This window comes from Oncorhynchus gorbuscha, linkage group LG19, assembly GCF_021184085.1.
Source record: "Oncorhynchus gorbuscha isolate QuinsamMale2020 ecotype Even-year linkage group LG19, OgorEven_v1.0, whole genome shotgun sequence".
NCBI lineage: Eukaryota > Metazoa > Chordata > Actinopteri > Salmoniformes > Salmonidae > Oncorhynchus > Oncorhynchus gorbuscha.
This window is the reverse complement of record NC_060191.1, coordinates 6,324,663-6,345,430: the sequence shown is the minus strand read 5'-3', so window position 1 is coordinate 6,345,430 and position 20,768 is coordinate 6,324,663. Positions and strand designations below refer to the sequence as shown.

Sequence of the window (20,768 nt, the reverse complement as noted above, 5' to 3'; positions counted from 1 at the left end):
ATGAGGATTGTTTATGAAATAGTCAGCAGAGATAAATGAATGTATAATGTACAAAGGAGAAGAGTAGTAGTATAAATACTGTTGCACAACTGGTGTGATGGTAGAGTAACTAATGTGGTTCAAATGGTGATGTATTTCAATTGCATTGTTATGTTGTGGAAGGAAACGTTAAAAACTGTAATTGCAACAACAACAAAAATAAGCAACATGAATAAATGAATAAAATCATATGATGTAATCAGTAACTCTGTGAGAAGACCAGTATTCGACTTGGGCAGTAGCTCACCAGAGCCGAGTACCAGCACCTCAAAATTACTACTGCTTAAGTTCCTGCACCTTCTATAGAATATTAGCTAAAAGTATTGTGAAGTTCCTGCATCTAAATCTAAATAGTACCAACACCCAAAATGAGTACCAGCACCTATTTCAGTCCAAGTCAAGCACGGGAGAATACTAGATGTGAGAAGACAGACCTAAAGTGTTGCTTACCTTCCCAGCTTCCATATTCTCCATCTTGAATTATGTTTCACTGTCTGACTTCCTCAGGAAAGATCAAATAACTCCAAGTGAAATACTTTGTTTGAGTTTCTCCTTCCAAAACTAGGCTCTCATTTGCAAGGCTAACAATGTAGGCAGTCCAAACAGCAGTTTGCAGAGGAACCACCTACAGAGAAAAAATAAAAACAGAAGCATTTGAATCCATTAGAAGTGATGAACTAAAACACCTGAAACACATCAAGCCGAGCAGCTGCACAGACAGCAGAGTATATTCTACCTGTGGATGCACAAATTCAACCTCCACTGTACAGTAGACTATGTGGCTTGAGCAGAAAAAGACATGATGATAAAACCCTCCCTCTTCTTCTTCCTTTCTCCCTCATCTCACTATCAGTTTCAACTCTAATTTTCAAATGAGAAAGAAATCAACGTTTCCCTAGATTGATATTTACATGATGATGTATTTTAGAAAGTGATACATTACATTTCATCCTATTCCATTCTATACACCACTAATTCTGACAGAGCGTCCTCCTGTTGACTACTACTGACTGAAGTCTACAAATAAATCTGTCTATAAACACATCCCTTCTCATGCTAAATGAACAAATACAAATGTTGGCTAACTTCACAATAGTAAAATGATATAGGCTATTTTACCGTAATTCCTGTTTGGTGCCAAATAGGTTATCGTATCTCCCTTTAGTGTCGAACTGAACTGTATGCTTAGAAGAATGTTCAGCACTTGCTCCCCTCCCTCTCTCGTCACCGACTTATATACGATAGTGGCACAAGTCTGTCCGCACGTTCCCTAGCTTTGCCGACATCCTACGCGCCCTGGTCATCTCTGGTCATGCTTGCTTCTACACGTAAAAGCGCACGCAGTTTTGCGCTCGTGGGGCATTTAAGCCCTGAACAGCGCCTGACAGGCAATCGGAACCTGTCTGAGAGAACATTCGAGGAGAGTAGGCTGTTTGGGAGTTGTGCCACTGCTCATTCTCTCAAAATGTCGGTGCCTGTAGAAGACAGGTTTTCGAGTTGAACAGGATGATTATGAGATGGAGTTACATCGGGATGCCACTGGGCCGCTAGCAAAGCCAGGAGGAGAAAAATATTGGGACAGGGACACGGAAAGATGGATTTCGAAAGAGGGAATGAAGGAGGAAAAAGATAAAGAAGAGGTCGAAGAGAATGAGGAAAGCAGAGGCTGAATTGGAATTTGATGAAGATGGTGTGTAGAAGAAGTCTGGGATCAAGTACAAACAGAGTGCACTGTCCACCAGACCGAGTTCAGGAGGTGAAATGCTGGCCTTGCTGCTGCTCCAGTTTCAACTGTTCTGCCTGCGGCTATGGAACCCTGACCTGTTCACCGGATGTGCTACCTGTTCCAGATCTGCTGTTTTCAACTCTCTGGAGACAGCAGGAGCGGTAGAGATACTCTGAATGATTGGCTATGAAAAGCCAACTGACATTTACTCCTGAGGTGCTGACCTGTTGCACCCTCGACAACCACTGTGATTATTATTATTTGACCCTGCTGGTCATCTGTGAACATTTGAACATCTTCTGTTATAATCTCCACCCGGCACAGCCAGAAGAGGACTGGCCATCCCTCAGAGCCTGGTTCCTCTCTAGGTTTCTTCCTAAGTTCTGGCCTTTCTAGGAAGTTTTTCCTTGCCACCGTGCTTCTGCCACCGGGTTTCTGTACAGCACTTTGTGACATCAGCTGATGTAAGAAGGGCTTTATAAATACATTTGATTTGAAATGGAAGTGAATGAGGGAGATTTAATTGAGGTGGAAGGTGTGGTGAGGATCTCGGAACCTGAGCCTTGCATTGATGGACATGGTTATGATCAAGCTGAGTTTTGCCCAGTTTTTCTTGCACTGGTGCTGCAGATGGATATATCCTACAATACAGGACTATTAAAGGCCCAGTGCACAAATTTTGTGGACCAAAAAAAGTAACATGCCTGTGAGTAGTAGATCTTTGCCAGCACAGAGGAATAGGCCAAGGAGTGATATATGCTTCAGTAAGGTGGGCTTCTTAATGTTCATAGCAATGGTCATCAACTGTACCTCAGAAATGGAATGTCAATGACAGAGAATAGATGTTGTGTTGGCAGCTGCAGTACTTGGATGTATGTGATTTGACTTCTGAAGAGTTAGAGAGTGTGTTGAGAGGTGGTGTCCTGTCCTCCCAGACCGTTGGGATGGTGCAGGAGCAGATTTTTTATTTTATTTTTTATTTATTCGTTATTTTACCAGGTAAGTTGACTGAGAACACGTTCTCATTTGCAGCAACGACCTGGGGAATAGTTACAGGGGAGAGGAGGGGGATGAATGAGCCAATTGTAAACTGGGGATTATTAGGTGACCGTGATGGTTCAAGGGCCAGATGGGGAATTTAGCCAAGACACCGGGGTTAACACCCCTACTCTTACGATAAGTGCCACGGGATCTTTAATGACCTCAGAGAGTCAGGACACTCGTTTAACGTCCCATCCGAAAGACGGCACCCTACACAGGGCTGGGGTATTGGGATATTTCTTTTTTTTAGACCAGAGGAAAGAGTGCCTCCTACTGGCCTTCCAACACCACTTCCAGCAGCATCTGGTCTCCCATCCAGGTACTGACCAGGACCAACCCTGCTTAGCTTCAGAAGCAAACCAGCAGTGGTATGCAGATAGGGGCAAAGTAGTGGAATTGGGTAGTCAGAAGGGTGTATTATTATAAAAGTGTTGGTATATATCTTTGGGGTATCACAATGTATAATGGATTTATACTATGGTCCAGTTGGGAGCATTAATGCAACATATTAGATGCCTACAGCCGTTAAACCCCCCCGAAGAAGATGAAGAAGAAGACATGCAGCACTGTCTCACAGGCTGCATGTCGCCCCCAAGACCAGAACCAATTGCATGCAGGGAACAATGAGTCATCAAAGCCACATTCAAACAGAGCCAGAAAGCTGAAGCCTAGAGGAAGAAATGTAATATAGCTAGCATCTTTCAAAATGAAGGCAACTTTATAATGATATATCACTGATATATCAGACTGGTTTGTTATAGGTTAGCAATCTTTTTGTATTTGTTAGCTAGCTTGCTAGTAGGACTGCTTAGCAAGCTCACTTAGCTAGGTAGTATCTATGCTGGTTGTTAGCTTGTATAACTGATATGTGTATAATTATAAGGGACACATCATGTTTTGTGGATAATCTAAAAATTTACAGTGCTCCATTCCTGACAGGCTGATCAGATTAGCTTTCAGCCTCAGAGCTTGATCAGATTCAATAGCAGCCTCAGAGGCTGATAAGTCAGGATGCCATCTTGTAGGCTGTTTCATGAGCAATTCTCCTTGCAGGCATATTAGTGGTCAAGGTGCCTTATAGGCTGATACATATGATCCAGTAGGTGAGCTCTACTCCTACCAGGCTGATCAGATTCAATAGCAACCTCAAAGACTCAGTCAGGATGCTGCCTTTAAATTGGTTTCATGAGCACATTTTGTCTACAGTATCAATATGAATCGGGTTAAGAATGCTACCTGGCCTTAATTGTAGTCATTCTTCAATCAATGATTGGGTGCACTACTTTGTTTCACAAATGTTTTTGTCTTATAGATGTGTGATGTGTGACAGTAACATGACAGGAACAAAGACAAATAAGTTGTCCCACAATCTGCAGTGTTACTTTTCTGGTTCCATGTGCTAATGAAAGTACAGTGACTTGCGAAAGTATTCGGCCCCCTTGAACTTTACGACCTTTTGCCACATTTCAGGCTTCAAACATAAAGATATAAAACTGTATTTTTTGGTGAAGAATCAACAGCAAGTGGGACACAATCATGAAGTGGAACGACATTTATTGGATATTTCAAACCTTTTTAACAAATCAAAAATTGCTAAATTATTCAGTTTGCCATGCAAATTAACTGAATCCCAAAAAACATTTCCACTGCATTTCAGCCCTGCCACAAAAGGAGCAGCTGACATCATGTCAGTGATTCTCTCGTTAACACATGTGCGAGTGTTGGCGAGGACAAGGCTGGAGATCACTCTGTCATGCTGATTGAGTTAGAATAACAGACTGGAAGCATCAAAAGGAGGGTGGTGCTTTGAATCATTGTTCTTCCTCTGTCAACCATGGTTACCTGTAAAACACGTGTCGTCATCATTGTTTTGCACAAAAAAGGGCTTCACAGGCAAGGATATTGCTGCCAGTAAGATTGCACTTCAAGGAGAGCGGTTCAATTGTTGTGAAGAAGGTATATGCAGAAGTTTGGGCTGCCTTGCTCGTTGCAAACTAATTTGAAATAATTTTATGTAATTAAGACATAACATTGAAGGTTGTGCAATGTAACAGCTAATATTTAGACTTATTGTTGCCACCCGTTAGATAAAATACGGAATGGTTCCGTATTTCACTGAAAGAATAAACGTTTTATTTTCAAAATGATAGTTTCCGGATTTGACCATATTAATGACCTAAGGCTCGTATTTCTGTGTGTTATTATATTATAATTAAGTCTATGGTTTGATAGAGCAGTCTGACTGAGCGGTGGTAGGCAGCAGCAGGCTCGTAAGCATTAATTCAAACAGCACTTTACTGCATTTGCCAGCAGCTCTTTGCCATGCTTCAAGCATTGAGCTGTTTATGACTTCAAGCCTATCGACTCCCGAGATTAGGCTGGCAATACTAAAGTACCTACTAGAACATCCAATAGTCGAAGGTCTATGAAATACAAATGGTATGGAGAGAAATAGTCCTATAATAACTACAACCTAAACTTATTACCTGGGAATATTGAAGACTCATGTTAAAAGGAACCACCACCTTTCATATGTTCTCATGTTCTGAGCAAGGAACTTAAACATTAGCTTTTTTACATGGCACATATTGCACTTTTACTTTCTTCTCCAACACTTTGTTTTTGAATTATTTAAACCAAATTAAACCAACATGTTTCATTATTTATTTGAGACTAAATATATTTTATTGATTTATTATATTAAGTTAAAATAAGTGTTCATTGTTCATTCAGTATTGTTGTAATTACAAATATATATATATATATATATATATAAATCGGCCGATTAGTCTTGGCTGTGTGCTTAGGGTCATTGTCCTGTTGGAAGGTGAACGTTCGCCCCCCAGTCTGTGTTCCTGAGCTCTCTGGAGCAGGTTTTGATCAAGGATCTCTCTGTACTTTTCTCCGTTCATCTTTCCCTCAATCCTTTAGTTCTCCTACTAATAAGCCCTAAGATTTCATTTAGAATATTGTGTGATGTGTATGTGGCATTGTGGATTGTGGTGCTAAACACCTTGGCAAGTTCCTTGTCTTTTCAGAGAGTATATTCCATCATAGACAGAAAAAAATTCCACTGACCCCCCTTCCCCCCCCCCCTCTTGACTTTATTGCGTCCAATGTCCCCCTCAGTGGTTGCTGGTTTGAAACAAGGAGCTCAATAAATGTCCACAATCGCCAACACTTACATGTGATTTCTTGCCAGCTGCCCATCATTAACAAGTGTTGACACCTGAGTACCTATACCCGAACTAGTTTTTATTTTCCACAGTACAGTGCAATTAAAATGCTCTTCACATTATGCATGCCTAGTGAATCCATTAGTATCAATAGCATGCTTCCAGTTAGAACACCCAGATTTGGTGAAGGTCTTGTTTGCGTTAACATTGGACCCAACACAGAACTTTCGACATGGGATTTTTTTTTTTCATCTGTAGTAACCATGTATTCCAGGCACTCTCTTCCTATGATCCAGTTGCTATTAAACAAATGTTTTTGGACAGAAAACCTACAGCTAGGGTAGGATTCTAGGATAACCTGGGCTGGCTCCTCTGTTCCAAGATTGTCAGGAACAGTCGGAGGTGGAATGGGCTGCGGAGCCATTATCCTGGCAGAGCTTGTGAAAGAGGGGGAAGGCTCTGCACACGGAGCTAGCTGGAACTCGGCAGCATCATCACTGCTGGGCTTGGTGGCGGCCTCTGTGGTTTGATGCTGCTGCTGCTCATTGCACTCCTTCGGCTTTGTTTGGATACTTTGGCGGTGCCAATGTTTGATATCCATTGTGGCAGTGGGAGATTAGCTGGTTTGTGCTGGCTAAATAGGCTAAGGCTAATAACACTTTTTACAGATAGTTAAGAAGCTAACTAAACTATGTACTGGTGTAAGGAGTGAGGCAGAGTTGAGTGAAGCAGCGTCAATGGTAAACTTGTCCCCACCCTTATAAATAAAAATAAAATATTACAGGAGGAGGCGCATCACGTTTTTCACTTAGCCTACCACAGATGAGAAGCTGTTTTTGCCGGTATGGTCTTGGCGTCATACAGCCAGGGAGATGTAGCTGCCGGTTAGGCGCTGTTCAGGGCTTAAATGCCAGACGATCCATCAGCTCTGAGTCGATGTGTTTTGTAAATACTGTAATGTGTGGACCAGTGGCGCAACAATATTTTAGTTTTTTGCGCTTGACTGAATCTGGGGGACGACGTGCTCGGGAATGCGTGCGGATCGCGAGATTGAGAACAAACAGCCCCGGTGAATGGAAGCTTTGTGCTGCCCACCGCAAGCCCGAGAACAAAAGACTATGGCCACTGAGTTCGGACACAAAAGCACGGTCATGCAGAAATCATGAGACCGACACAGTGGGTGGTAAAACAACAGTAAGAATGGCCTGCTCATTTTAATCTCGATCAACACTTTCTAATCTTCATTGCCCACCAATTCCCTGTCTGGAACCTGACAAACTCTCCTGCCTAGACTACTGCATAATAATTAGTTTACTAAATATTGCTGTTCTTACCAATTCTGCTTTCTTTTATGGAGCATATTACTTTTTTTATCCCTCACAAATGTCCCAAAAAATGATTTATTATGCTTAGCCAACACACTACCTCTCTAAATTCAGAACTCCCCCAGCAGAACAAAGAGGGAGAAGAACAGAGAGAAAGAGAGAAAACTCCAAGAGGACAGGACATACTGGCGTGGTAGTGACAGGTGTGCTGACCTGGAAGATGGATGGATGTCTGTTGGTACAGAACAGAGGCAGGCTGCGTACAGAGTGGGCCTGGCCAGGGCTTGTTGGAGCTGGTCTGTGGTGCATTGAGGAAGAGGGTAGGGTGAGGGTATGAAGTGAAGAATGTTCTTAATTAGAACAAACGAGGCCTCGACTCTGCCAGAGAGTGGAGGAACACAGTGAATGAAAGGACTAGATAGACACTGTTCTCTCTGCTAGTAATGGACCTGTCAACATACTGCTGCAGTTACAGTGTGTGTGTGTGTGTGTGTGTGTGTGTGTGTGTGTGTGTGTGTGTGTGTGTGTGTGTGTGTGTGTGTGTGTGTGTGTGTGTGTGTGTGTGTGTGTGTGTGTGTGTGTGTGTGTGTGTGTGTGTGTGTGTGTGTGTGTGTGTGTGTCTCACTTCGGAAGAACTTAATGCGGGGTGCTGCTGTTTCATTTTGTGTATGCACTTCTGAAAAACTTCTTACATTGGAATCATTTAGCAGACACTTAACCAGAATGACTCACGGTCTGTGCATTCAAATATATTTAGTAAGGTAAAACAACCACATATCACAGTCATTGCGAGTAGACTCCTCTTCAAAATAGCCGTTATCAGCAGAATCAGTGCCAGAAAGATAAGACAAATTCAGGTATGAGTGCAAGAAATATACGGTTGGTGAAGAGTTCTGTTTTCAAAACTTGGGGAGGGATACTGCTGTTCTGTCTTTCTCTGTCTGCAGCTTTGAGTTTTGAGCCAACTTCCTTTTCTGAAACAGGAAACTGTGAAATGAGAACAGGAACCAGTCACCAAGTACAGCAGACAGATTCTCAGAAGTGTGATCATGCAGTGAGAGACGACCACTATGACTTCTATTTGCATCCTCCATCCTGCACGAAACCCTAAAGGTCATGCCTATGAAACCCTGCCCATCTCCTAGAGGTCATGCCTATGAAACCCTGCCCATCTCCTAGAGGTCATGCCTATGAAACCCTGCCCGTTCTCCTAGAGGTCATGCCTATGAAACCCTGCCCATCTCCTAGAGGTCATGCCTATGAAACCCTGCCCATCTCCTAGAGGTCATGCCTATGAAACCCTGCCCATCTCCTAGAGGTCATGCCTATGAAACCCTGCCCGTTCTCCTAGAGGTCATGCCTATGAAACCCTGCCCATCTCCTAGAGGTCATGCCTATGAAACCCTGCCCATCTCCTAGACGTCACTGCCTATGAAAACCTGCCCCTTCTCCTAGAGGTCATGCCTATGAAACCCTGCCCATCTCCTAGAGGTCATGCCTATGAAACCCTGCCCGTTCTCCTAGACGTCACTGCCTATGAAACCCTGCCCATCTCCTAGAGGTCATGCCTATGAAACCCTGCCCATCTCCTAGAGGTCATGCCTATGAAACCCTGCCCGTTCTCCTAGAGGTCATGCCTATGAAACCCTGCCCATCTCCTAGACGTCACTGCCTATGAAACCCTGCCCCTTCTCCTAGAGGTCATGCCTATGAAACCCTGCCCATCTCCTAGACGTCACTGCCTATGAAACCCTGCCCCTTCTCCTAGAGGTCATGCCTATGAAACCCTGCCCATCTCCTAGAGGTCATGCCTATGAAACCCTGCCCGTTCTCCTAGACGTCACTGCCTATAAAACCCTGCCCATCTCCTAGAGGTCATGCCTATGAAACCCTGCCCATCTCCTAGAGGTCATGCCTATGAAACCCTGCCCGTTCTCCTAAAGGTCATGCCTATGAAACCCTGCCCATCTCCTAGACGTCACTGCCTATGAAACCCTGCACATCTCCTAGACGTCACTGCCTATGAAACCCTGCCCGTTCTCCTAGACGTCACTGCCTATGAAACCCTGCCCATCTCCTAGAGGTCATGCCTATGAAACCCTGCCCGTTCTCCTAAAGGTCATGCCTATGAAACCCTGCCCATCTCCTAGACGTCACTGCCTATGAAACCCTGCACATCTCCTAGACGTCACTGCCTATGAAACCCTGCCCGTTCTCCTAGACGTCACTGCCTATGAAACCCTGCCCATCTCCTAGAGGTCATGCCTATGAAACCCTGCCCATCTCCTAGAGGTCATGCCTATGAAACCCTGCCCGTTCTCCTAGACGTCACTGCCTATGAAACCCTGCCCATCTCCTAGAGGTCATGCCTATGAAACCCTGCCCATCTCCTAGAGGTCATGCCTATGAAACCCTGCCCGTTCTCCTAAAGGTCATGCCTATGAAACCCTGCCCATCTCCTAGACGTCACTGCCTATGAAACCCTGCCCATCTCCTAGACGTCACTGCCTATGAAACCCTGCCCATCTCCTAGACGTCACTGCCTATGAAACCCTGCCCATCTCCTAGACGTCACTGCCTATGAAACCCTGCCCATCTCCTAGACGTCACTGCCTATGAAACCCTGCCCATCTCCTAGACGTCACTGCCTATGAAACCCTGCCCATCTCCTAGACGTCACTGCCTATGAAACCCTGCCCATCTCCTAGAGGTCATGCCTATGAAACCCTGCCCGTTCTCCTAAAGGTCATGCCTATGAAACCCTGCCCATCTCCTAGACGTCACTGCCTATGAAACCCTGCCCATCTCCTAGACGTCACTGGCTATGAAACCCTACCCATCTCCTAGACGTCATGCCTATGAAACCCTGCCCATCTCCTAGACGTCACTGCCTATGAAACCCTGCCCATCTCCTAGACGTCACTGCCTATGAAACCCTGCCCATCTCCTAGACGTCACTGCCTATGAAACCCTGCCCATCTCCTAGACGTCATGCCTATGAAACCCTGCCCATCTCCTAGAGGTCATGCCTATGAAACCCTGCCCATCTCCTAGACGTCACTGCCTATGAAACCCTGCCCATCTCCTAGAGGTCATGCCTATGAAACCCTGCCCATCTCCTAGACGTCACTGCCTATGAAACCCTGCCCATCTCCTAGACGTCACTGCCTATGAAACCCTGCCCATCTCCTAGAGGTCATGCCTATGAAACCCTGCCCATCTCCTAGACGTCACTGCCTATGAAACCCTGCCCATCTCCTAGAGGTCATGCCTATGAAACCCTGCCCATCTCCTAGACGTCACTGCCTATGAAACCCTGCCCTTCTCCTAGACGTCACTGCCTATGAAACCCTGCCCATCTCCTAGACGTCACTGCCTATGAAACCCTGCCCATCTCCTAGACGTCACTGCCTATGAAACCCTGCCCTTCTCCTAGAGGTCATGCCTATGAAACCCTGCCCGTTCTCCTAGACGTCACTGCCTATGAAACCCTGCCCATCTCCTAGAGGTCATGCCTATGAAACCCTGCCCATCTCCTAGAGGTCATGCCTATGAAACCCTGCCCGTTCTCCTAGACGTCACTGCCTATGAAACCCTGCCCATCTCCTAGAGGTCATGCCTATGAAACCCTGCCCGTTCTCCTAGACGTCACTGCCTATGAAACCCTGCCCATCTCCTAGAGGTCATGCCTATGAAACCCTGCCCATCTCCTAGAGGTCATGCCTATGAAACCCTGCCCGTTCTCCTAGACGACACTGCCTATGAAACCCTGCCCATCTCCTAGAGGTCATGCCTATGAAACCCTGCCCATCTCCTAGAGGTCATGCCTATGAAACCCTGCCCGTTCTCCTATTGGTCATGCCTATAAAACCCTGCCCGTTCTCCTATTGGTCATGCCTATGAAACCCTGCCTGTTCTCCTATTGGTCATGCCTATAAAACCCTGCCCGTTCTCCTATTGGTCATGCCTATGAAACCCTGCCTGTTCTCCTATTGGTCATGCCTATAAAACCCTGCCTGTTCTCCTATTGGTCATGCCTATGAAACCCTGCCTGTTCTCCTATTGGTCATGCCTATAAAACCCTGCCCGTTCTCCTATTGGTAATGCCTATGAAACCCTGCCCGTTCTCCTATTGGTCATGCCTATGAAACCCTGCCTGTTCTCCTATTGGTCATGCCTATGAAACCCTGCCTGTTCTCCTATTGGTCATGCCTATGAAACCCTGCCTGTTCTCCTATTGGTCATGCCTATGAAACCCTGCCTGTTCTCCTATTGGTCATGCCTATGAAACCCTGCCCGTTCTCCAAGATGTCATGCCCATGTAAGAATATTTGAAGATAATATACAATGCAGAGGACGAGAGGACTAAAGGAGAATGAACATCTATCATCTACCTCCCCACATGATTTCTTCTCTTTCAATAAACCTATTTTCCTCCCCCTGATTTTCTTTGGGTTCTGTGTTATTGAAGAGTAACATCAACTGCTAACACCTATGAAACCCTGCCCGTTCTCCTCCAAGACATCACTGCCTATGAAACCATGCCTGTCCTCCTCCAACTACTTATGAAACATCTATAAAATGAGAGGGATGTAGAGGCACCTTCACCTCTGAGAAGGAAAACCCTGCATAAGAAACAGTTTCAACTACCCATAAAAAATCAGAATGACATGCAATGCTTAAGTCTATTTTGGAATGTGTTTGCTTTCAGCCCCAAAACAAGTAAATCCTGACAAATACAAAACAAATTTGGTCATTTGACAGGGACCCAAAAGTTTGATTACGTGGGATTGACAGACATGACTTCTGTGTAGTCTATCACTCTCTCCCTCCTCTGTCACATCCTGTCTGTGGTCGCAGAGCTGTTGCCAGGGTCTCTCGCTAAGCCAATAACATTGCTCTGCCAGGGAGCTATGAAAGCCTGCTATCGTCAGAGGGGGGGGGGAGAGGTGTTTGTGGTGTGTTATGTGCACTGACACGCTCCATCTCCTCTCCACTGATGTGGTCATGATACATGGCAACATTATTTTTAAACAAAAATTTGCAGACATTCTCACTGATCAGAAAGCTCTTCAAGATTGCCAGTATGCAGAAACTGGTTACGTCAACAGAAATGCATTGACTTAATCCAACACTGCCACCCTGTGTTACAAAGTGGGCATTGCATTGAACTTATTTCTGGTAATGACTACTGCCATTATATGGAGATTAGCTGCTATGGAAGACTTGGATGCTGCAGAATCAATGTCAGTCTATGCCGTGACTGAGCCCAGTCATAACATGTATAAGATTGATTGGAATTTCTCAGTCAAAAAACATGTGCATTCCTAATGACCAACAACTAAATACACCGACTATCACAGAAACATAATTGTAACTCAAACATGTCCAGCTGAATTAAGTGGTATATCAAATTAAAAAGAACCCTGTCAAAATAGCGAGAATGGGTTGTAGATGAGATTGACCACATCACTCTTCCAAATTGTTTGTATCTCACTTACATACAGCTGACACAGTACTTACCACCAGACATGCCACCAGGGGTCACTACACGGTCCTCAAACCCAGAATGCATTCAAGGTAATGTACAGTATTGTATCACGTGATGGTTGAATGGAACTCACTTCCAACTCGGGTCACTCAGGCAAGTAGCAAAGTTAGTTAAAAAAACAAAAAACAAAGTGAGGCAACACCTGACAGCCTCTGACCCTGTAGGACAGGGATCATTAACTAGATTCAGCCACGGACCGAACTACAAATCATTTGTAGACTGCAAATTGACCACATAAAAAAAATATGTTAAACCTTGCTTACGTTCATATACAATAAAATGTCTATTATGTGTGGGAATACTTTGGATTACCAACATTTAAATCACTGAGCTGTTTTGCTGGTGTTTTTTTAGTCTTTTGTCCAACAATTTAAAAATGCATTAACTTGGGGGTCCAAATAAAATAACCTGTGGGCCTGATTGGGCCCACCAGTTGGAGAACCCTGCTGTACGACCTAAAATCTTGTATGTATATGCTGTGTATATATATATGCAGTACAGGACCTTTGTTAGTTGTATTGTTCTTATTTAAAATGTGTTTCTGTTCCTGTCTATCAGTGTTATGTATTTTGCCACGTTTTAGATTTTGTGTGGACCCAGGAAGAGTAACTGCTGCAACGGCTAATGGGGATCCTAATAAAATACCAAATTAATCACCACCAGACAGGTTCAAAACTAGTGCGTATTTTTATTAAGTGTTTGTTTCATTAGTAACACTGTTAATAACATTTAGAATGGTGTGGTACGTGGTCAACACATGTCCTTAGGCATGCTTCAGGGGTCAAAGTTGAAGGTGTGGCTAACAGAAAGTCCCGAGGTCAACCATTTTAGATCTTGCCGGGAAAGCTTCCGGCCTCTATCTGGTCGTCCCACTTGGCAACCTGCAGGAGGAAATGCGCTCATAAGGTTAAACTGCCTATCAGTGTAACATACAGTTATAACACAGTAGCTACTGTAGCCTTCATTCTGCCTTCACTTTACACCCATCCCATGCTTTCAGATCTATGAAAAGTGTCTAAGGGTAGGGGGTAGGAATCGACTTCAGACTGGGACCATAGTCAGTTATTGGACTCACAACAAACAGAGTGTATGAACACTTGCAACATAACAGAAGTCCACACTGTATACCAACTACCACTTCAGGTAAGGACATTTGAGACACAGAAGAACAGGTACATTCATAACTGTTCCACTCAGTGGACATGTCAGAACAGACTGTTGGCAGAGTTTAGACATGCCGGAACTACTAAAGGCTTCTATGGAATGTGGTGCTCAGACTGTTGACACATTGTGAATAGTTGAGGCACTGCTAATGTGAGTGAATGTTAGTTCTAACGTGAGCTGATTAAAGTGATTCATCATCCATCTCTAGGGAAGGTCCAATCATTGCTGATAATACTACACAACCATGGGAAGGCAGTTAGGGGGCATTGTGTGTATGCCCAAGGTACAAAATCTGTCGTTCTGCCCTTGAACAGGCAGTTAACCCACTGTTCCTAGGCCTTCATTGAAAATAAGAATTTGTTCTTAACTGACTTGCCTAGTAAAAAAGGTAAAATAAAAAATAAAATTGTTTGAATAGTTTGCCACTATAGATCTGCTTAACCTTATAAAGGAGTGCCCGCACCATACTATGAGCCACAGTAGCAGCATACGTACCCAGCTCATGGGACAGATACTCTTGTAGACCCTCTGGTACCAGTCACAGGGAGCCACATCCTGGCCTTTGTCTGACAAAGCTTTGTTGCACCTGTGGAAGTCTAGAAAGAGAGGGAGGAGAGAGTTAATATTGACAGAATGAAGTGGTAAGCATTAAGACAGTTAATATAACTTTTACTGACACTGGTGTTACGTTTCTGAACCTAAACATCTAAATGCAAACAGCAACCACAAATGGACCCTTATCTGATGTGCTAAATGATGTCAACAGAAATCTGACACTAATTAAAACTAAAAGTGTTGTCCCGTGTGGCTCAGTCGGTTGAGCATGGGCGCGTGCAATGCCAAGGTAGTGGGTCTGAATCCCACGGGAGACCAGTATGAAACAGAAAAAATACATGTATGCACTCACTTCTGTTAGTCTGCTAAATGACTAAAATAGCAACGTTAAAAAAAAGAAGTACACCGACAGATACATTAGGCTATCCTTACTAAACGAGTGTTGAAGACCGAAGTAGTACCCTTGCCTAACGGACATGTCAGTCAGTACAGACAGTTGGCTTATGATGGCGTACCTTGGTGAATAGCTGAGGGACAGCCAACATTCTATCTGGTCTAATGTGAACTGATAGTGATTTAGATCACTGAGGAGGTGCTTCTCATGGGGCTCTTATCAACCTAAGAAGTTGGACATGCATCAATGCTTCGAGAGCAAATACCACTTGTTTTCAATGCACATCAACTGCAAATCATCAACCGTATGATTCAAAGTGCAGGCAAATGAGTTTAAAATTGGCCTTCAGATAACAATCCTTGTTTTGTTAACCAACCAAGATCTGTATCTTTATGAAGAAGAAGAAAATTGCTGGGAAGGGAACCAAGAGTGTTCAGGGTGGCAGAAGAGCCTGATGGCCAGAAGTATCCTATCCTTTCACCATTGTGTGTGTCAGTTGGGAGGTAGAAATGAGCAGTAGACTGCTGGCAGGGCTGGAGAAAGAGGGGGAGAGGGAGATAGAACGTGTCAGGTCAGAAAAGAGAAGTAGTTGATCAGCTAGCTAACTTACCCAGATAGTTCTGAAAGCAGTTGCGGGTCTGGTTGGTGTTGGGGAAGCGGGCGTCGAAGGGAGCCGTCCTGTAGTTCTTTATCTTCTCCTCAATAACGTCGGACATGCTGGCTAGCTGGCGGTCTCACTATGTCAACACTGAAACACATCGATAGGGAGATGTCATATAATGTCATGAAACTAAACATGAGTTGTACACTAGTCTCACGAGGCCATCCTTCCAAATCTGCCCTTGTTGACTGGCCTGGGCTTCCGAAGCTACCTATACACTTGCACACAGTAGGAAATTATCTTGTTGTCATGATAATAGAATACGGAACGGACTAGTTCAGATAGGCTTATTAGCTAGCAAAATACTTATCCATGAGAGCCTGTACAGCTGTGTATTTGACTAGGTCATAGCTAGTGCAATGACAACTAGGACAGACAGATCGATAGAAAGCTTGTTTATTATTTTTATTTCACCTTTATTTAACCAGGTAGGCCAGTTTAGATCAAGATCTCATTTACAAGTGCAACACAGACAACAACACAGAGTTACACATGGGATAAACAAACATACAGTCAGTAACACAATAGACCAATCTATATACAGTGTGTGCAAATGTAGTAAGATTAGGGAAGTAAGACAATAAATAGGCAAAATAATTACAATTTAGCATTAACACTGGAGTGATAGATGTGCAGAGGATTGTGTGCAAGTAGAGACACCGGGGTGCAAAAGAGCAAAATGAAAGAAAGAAAAATAATATTGGGGATATGGTAGTTGTATGTGCTATTTACATAGATGGGCTGTGTACAGGTAGAGTGATCGGTAAGCTGCTCTGACAGCTGATGCTTAAAGTTAGAGAGGGAGATATAAGTTATTTTTGCAGTTCGTTCCCGTCATGGGCAGCGGAGAACTGGAAGGAAAGGCAGCCAAAGGAGGAATTGGCTTTGGGGATGACCAGTGAAATTTACCTGCTGGACAGCGTGCTACGGGTTGGTGTTGCTATGGTGACCAGTGAGCTGAGATAAGGTAGGGCTTGACCTAGCATAGACTTATAGATGACCTGGAGCCAGTGGGTTTGGCAACGAATACAGTTGAAGTCGGAAGTTTACATACACTTAGATTGGTGTCATTAAAACTTGTTTTTTAACCACTCGCCAAATGTCTTCTTAACAAACTATAATTTTGGCAAGTCGATCTATTTTCTGCATGACACAATTCATTTTTCCAACAATTGTTTACAGACATTATTTCACTTATAATTCACTGTATCACAATTCCAGTGGGTCAGAAGTTTACATACACTAAGTTGACTGTGCCTTTAAACAGCTTGATTCCTGAAAATGATGTCATGGCTTTAGAAGCTTCTGATAGGCTAATTGACATCATTTGAGTCAATTGGAGGTGTACCTGTGGATGTATTTCAAGGCCTACCTTCAAACTCAATGCATTTTTGCTTGACATCATGGGACAAGCAACAGAAATCAGCAAAGACCTCAGAAAATATATTGTAGATCTCCACAAGTCTGGTTCATCCTTGGGAGCAATTTCCAAATGCCTGAAGTACCACGTTCATCTGTACAAACAATAGAACGCAAGTATAAACACCATGGGACCACGCAGCCACCATACTGCTCAGGAAGGAGACGCATTCTGTCTCCAAGAGATGAACGTACTTTGGTGCAAAAAGTGCAAATAAATCCCAGAACAACAGCAAAGGACCTTGTGAAGATGCTGGAGGAAATAGGTACCAATGTATCTATATCCACAGTAAAACGAGTCCTATATCGACATAACCCGAAAGGCCGCTCAGTAAGGAAGAAGTCACTGCTCCAAAACTGCCATAAAAAGCCAGACTATGGTTTGTAACTGCACATGGGGACAAAGATTGTACTTTTTGGAGAAATGTCCTCTGGTCTAATGAAACAAAAATGGAACTGTTTGGTCATAATGACCATTGTTATGTTTGGAGGAAAAAGGGGGAGGCTTGCAAGCACCATGTTGTGGGGGTGCTTTGCTGCAGGAGGGACTGGTGCACTTCACAAAATAGATGGCATCATGAGGCAGGAAAATGATGTGGATATAATTTAGCAACATCTCAAGTCAGGAAGTTACAGCTTTGTCGCAAATAGGTCTTCCAAATGGACAACGACACCAAACATACTGCCAAAGTTGTGGCAAAATGGCATAAGGACAACAAAGTCAAGATATTGGAGTGGCCAACAAAGCCCTGGCCTCAATCCTGTCAAATGTGGTCAGAACAGAAAAAGCGTGTGAGCATGGAGGCCTACAAACCTGGCTGAATTTTTACTAGGATTAAATGTCAGGAATTGTGAAAAACTTATGTTAAATGTATTTGGCTAAGGTGTAGCCTAGTGGTTAGAGTTTTGGACTAGTAACCAAAAGGTTGCAAGTTCAAATCCCCAAGCTGACAAGGTACAAATCTGTCGTTCTGCCCCTGAACAGGCAGTTAACCCACTGTTCCTAGGCCGTCATTGAAAATAAGAATTTGTTCTTAACTGACTTGCCTAGTAAATAAAATAAAAAAGGTGTATGTAAACATCCGACTTCAACTGTATGTAGCGAGGGCCAGCCAATGAGAGCATACAGGTCGTAGTGGTGGGTAGTATATGGGGCATTCGTGACTAAATGGATGGCACTGTAATTAACTACATCCAATTTGCTGAGTAGAGTGTTGGAGGCTATTTTGTAAATGACATCCCCGATGTTGTAACCTTAGCTAGCTTGAATTCAGTCATGGAAGGTGACTTATCAATCCTTATTTCCTGGTAACTAACGTTAGTTAACAAATAAGTACAATATATTAATGGAGATTTGACTAGCTAGAAAGTTAGAAATTACAGTTCACTAACCACATCGAATGAAATAATGTAGCATAGCTTGCTAGCATAGTTGGCATAGCTTCAAGTGTAATTGTTGGTTTGCTTGCTGGCTAGCTAGCTACATTAGCTTGAACTCAGCTAGATAGCCGGCTGTATATCAAAATAGTGGCACGACAGACGTTATTTCCAATTAATTGAAATACTTCCACACAAACAAAACAATACCGAACCTCAATATATTAATTGAAAGCGACAAACTAATGATTTTCCGGCAATTTTCCACGACCTACCTTGGACTGTTTCTGTGTCCTCTCTCACCGGAAGACCGTAACGCAGTGTATGCTGGGTTGTTGTTGTGAGTGGACTCGCAAGTGTAATCACCATGGTATGGGAATGAGAAAAAAGTAATCGTTTCTCAGGTTTTTGTGCATCATTTATTTTCTCTATTGTCTATAAACAATAATTAGAAACACAAATAAATGATGGGAATCACTTTGGAATATTTAAGCCATATGAAGTGTAATCATTGACTTTAGCATAATTTATTTACACTAAGAAGATCATGTCAGTGATAGCCTAGTACAGTGTTTCCCAACGCCAGTTTCCCATTACCCTCAACAGCACGTTTTCTGCTGTAGCCTCGGACAAAAACACCTGAGCCTGTCCCAAATCAAAACACCTGATCCTGTCCCAAATCAAAAGCCTGATCTCCTGCCTCAAATCAACAGGATGAAATTCCGTCCCAAATCAACAGGATGACCTCTTGTCCCAAATCAATAGCATGACCTCCTGTGTCCAAACTCAACAGCATGATATCCTGTCCCAAATCAACAGCCTTATGTCTGTCCCAAATCAACAGGATGGCCAATGCTGTGAGTCATCTATTTTTACCCCTGCCTTTCAACATCTAGAAACCTCTGCAAATCTCTGTCCTCCAGCAGCATTGTCTTGCTCATAAAAGTTGCTCACACATTTGTAAGCAATGTAGGCTGTGAGAAGAACTTGATTGTTTTGTTTTGAAAATGCAGGGCCCACAGTAGCAGGCCAAAATGGACTTTGTGATAAAGCTTTTCCCAGGCTAAAAAAGATCTCCCGCAACTGTGTCAGTATGTCTAACAATAGTAAAGATAAATAGCTTCTAACTCGTATCTGTTCCCAAAGAAAAGAGAGAACAAGGAAAATAATACTATGTAGGCCCACACCTGAACTGTGCCAAGTTTAAAGTGTCATTCTTTTAGTTGACAGTTATTCCAACGAAAACCTACAGAGGGTTGCCTACCTGGAAAAGGGTATGAGTTGTCACTCGTGCGTCAAAAGCAAACATAACAAAGAAACTCCATGACGCAAAGGAGTGTTCACAGGCTGCTGTCACCCGGCCATCCCTGTCTGTGAGCACCTCTCCAAACCAAAGACCTCCGGGTGTCTGGACGAGCTCACTACCTCTCAGTAGAAGTACGCTATGTGGTCTGGCACACTGTCTCATTTCGAAGCAAGCGTCTAGTTTTTGTTTGTTTTGGTAGTACCTGTAATAGCCTATAATTTCAGTTGCATAGTTTCAAGCTTTATTGTACATGTATTAACACATTGTAAGAATGGATGTCTACATACATCCCTTCCAGTATACAGTGCCTTGCGAAAGTATTCGGCCCCCTTGAACTTTGCGACCTTTTGCCACATTTCAGGCTTCAAACATAAAGATATAAAACTGTATTTTTTTTGTGAAGAATCAACAACAAGTGGGACACAATCATGAAGTGGAACGACATTTATTGGATATTTCAAACTTTTTTAACAAATCAAAAACTGAAAAATTGGGCGTGCAAAACTATTCAGCCCCCTTAAGTTAATACTTTGTAGCGCCACCTTTTGCTGCGATTACAGCTGTAAGTCGCTTGGGGTATGTCTCTATCAGTTTTGCACATCGAGAGACTGATTTTTTTTTCCATTCCTCCTTACAAAACAGCTCGAGCTCAGTGAGGTTGGATGGAGAGCATTTGTGAACAGCAGTTTTCAGTTCTTTCCACAGATTCTCGATTGGATTCAGGTCTGGACTTTGACTTGGCCATTCTAACACCTGGATATGTTTATTTTTGAACCATTCCATTGTAGATTTTGCTTTATGTTTTGGATCATTGTCTTGTTGGAAGACAAATCTCCGTCCCAGTCTCAGGTCTTTTGCAGACCTGTATTTGGCTCCATCCATCTTCCCATCAATTTTAACCATCTTCCCTGTCCCTGCTGAAGAAAAGCAGGCCCAAACCATGATGCTGCCACCACCATGTTTGACAGTGGGGATGGTGTGTTCATGGTGATGAGCTGTGTTGCTTTTACGCCAAACATAACGTTTTGCATTGT

General features: G+C 43.5%; 2 protein-coding genes across 4 annotated transcripts in view; both read right to left on the bottom strand.

Moving 5' to 3' along the window:
- Positions 1-1,344, bottom strand: part of LOC124006212 (solute carrier family 2, facilitated glucose transporter member 3-like) — a 39,860-nt gene extending 38,516 nt beyond the window's left edge. For both annotated transcript variants that reach the window (XM_046316059.1, XM_046316060.1), the window contains exons 1-2: positions 1,159-1,344; positions 490-664 (exon numbers count right to left, since the gene is read on the bottom strand). In XM_046316059.1, the coding sequence (XP_046172015.1) occupies positions 490-513 (24 nt within the window). In that variant the 5' untranslated portion in view covers positions 514-664; positions 1,159-1,344. The remainder of the gene's footprint in view (positions 1-489; positions 665-1,158) is intronic.
- A 12,182-nt stretch (positions 1,345-13,526) lies between these two features.
- LOC124005257 (cytochrome c oxidase subunit 6B1-like) lies at positions 13,527-18,850 on the bottom strand. 2 transcript variants are annotated; one of them, XM_046314353.1, is made up of 7 exons: positions 18,704-18,727; positions 17,363-17,408; positions 17,247-17,329; positions 17,005-17,146; positions 15,582-15,719; positions 14,518-14,618; positions 13,527-13,739 (listed from the first exon to the last, which is right to left on the bottom strand). In XM_046314353.1, exons 5-7 carry the CDS (start codon positions 15,685-15,687, stop codon positions 13,686-13,688), a joined length of 261 nt encoding a protein of 86 aa, XP_046170309.1. In that variant the 5' UTR covers positions 15,688-15,719; positions 17,005-17,146; positions 17,247-17,329; positions 17,363-17,408; positions 18,704-18,727; the 3' UTR covers positions 13,527-13,685. The 2 variants fall into 2 exon arrangements, with proteins under 2 accessions (XP_046170309.1, XP_046170308.1); XM_046314352.1 differs by lacking the exons at positions 17,005-17,146; positions 17,247-17,329; positions 17,363-17,408 and having other exon boundaries at positions 18,704-18,850.
- Between the last annotated feature and the right edge of the window lie 1,918 nt (positions 18,851-20,768).

Bases quoted from the DNA above. Each gene is read 5' to 3' on its own strand.
- LOC124005257 (XM_046314352.1), bottom strand. From the start codon at position 15,687: ATGTCCGACGTTATTGAGGAGAAGATAAAGAACTACAGGACGGCTCCC. The intron at 14,619-15,581 runs GTAAGTTAGCTA...CTCTCTTTCTAG, and splicing joins CTGCTTTCAGAACTATCTGG to ACTTCCACAGGTGCAACAAA. The intron at 13,740-14,517 runs GTACGTATGCTG...TTCCTCCTGCAG, and splicing joins GTATCTGTCCCATGAGCTGG to GTTGCCAAGTGGGACGACCA.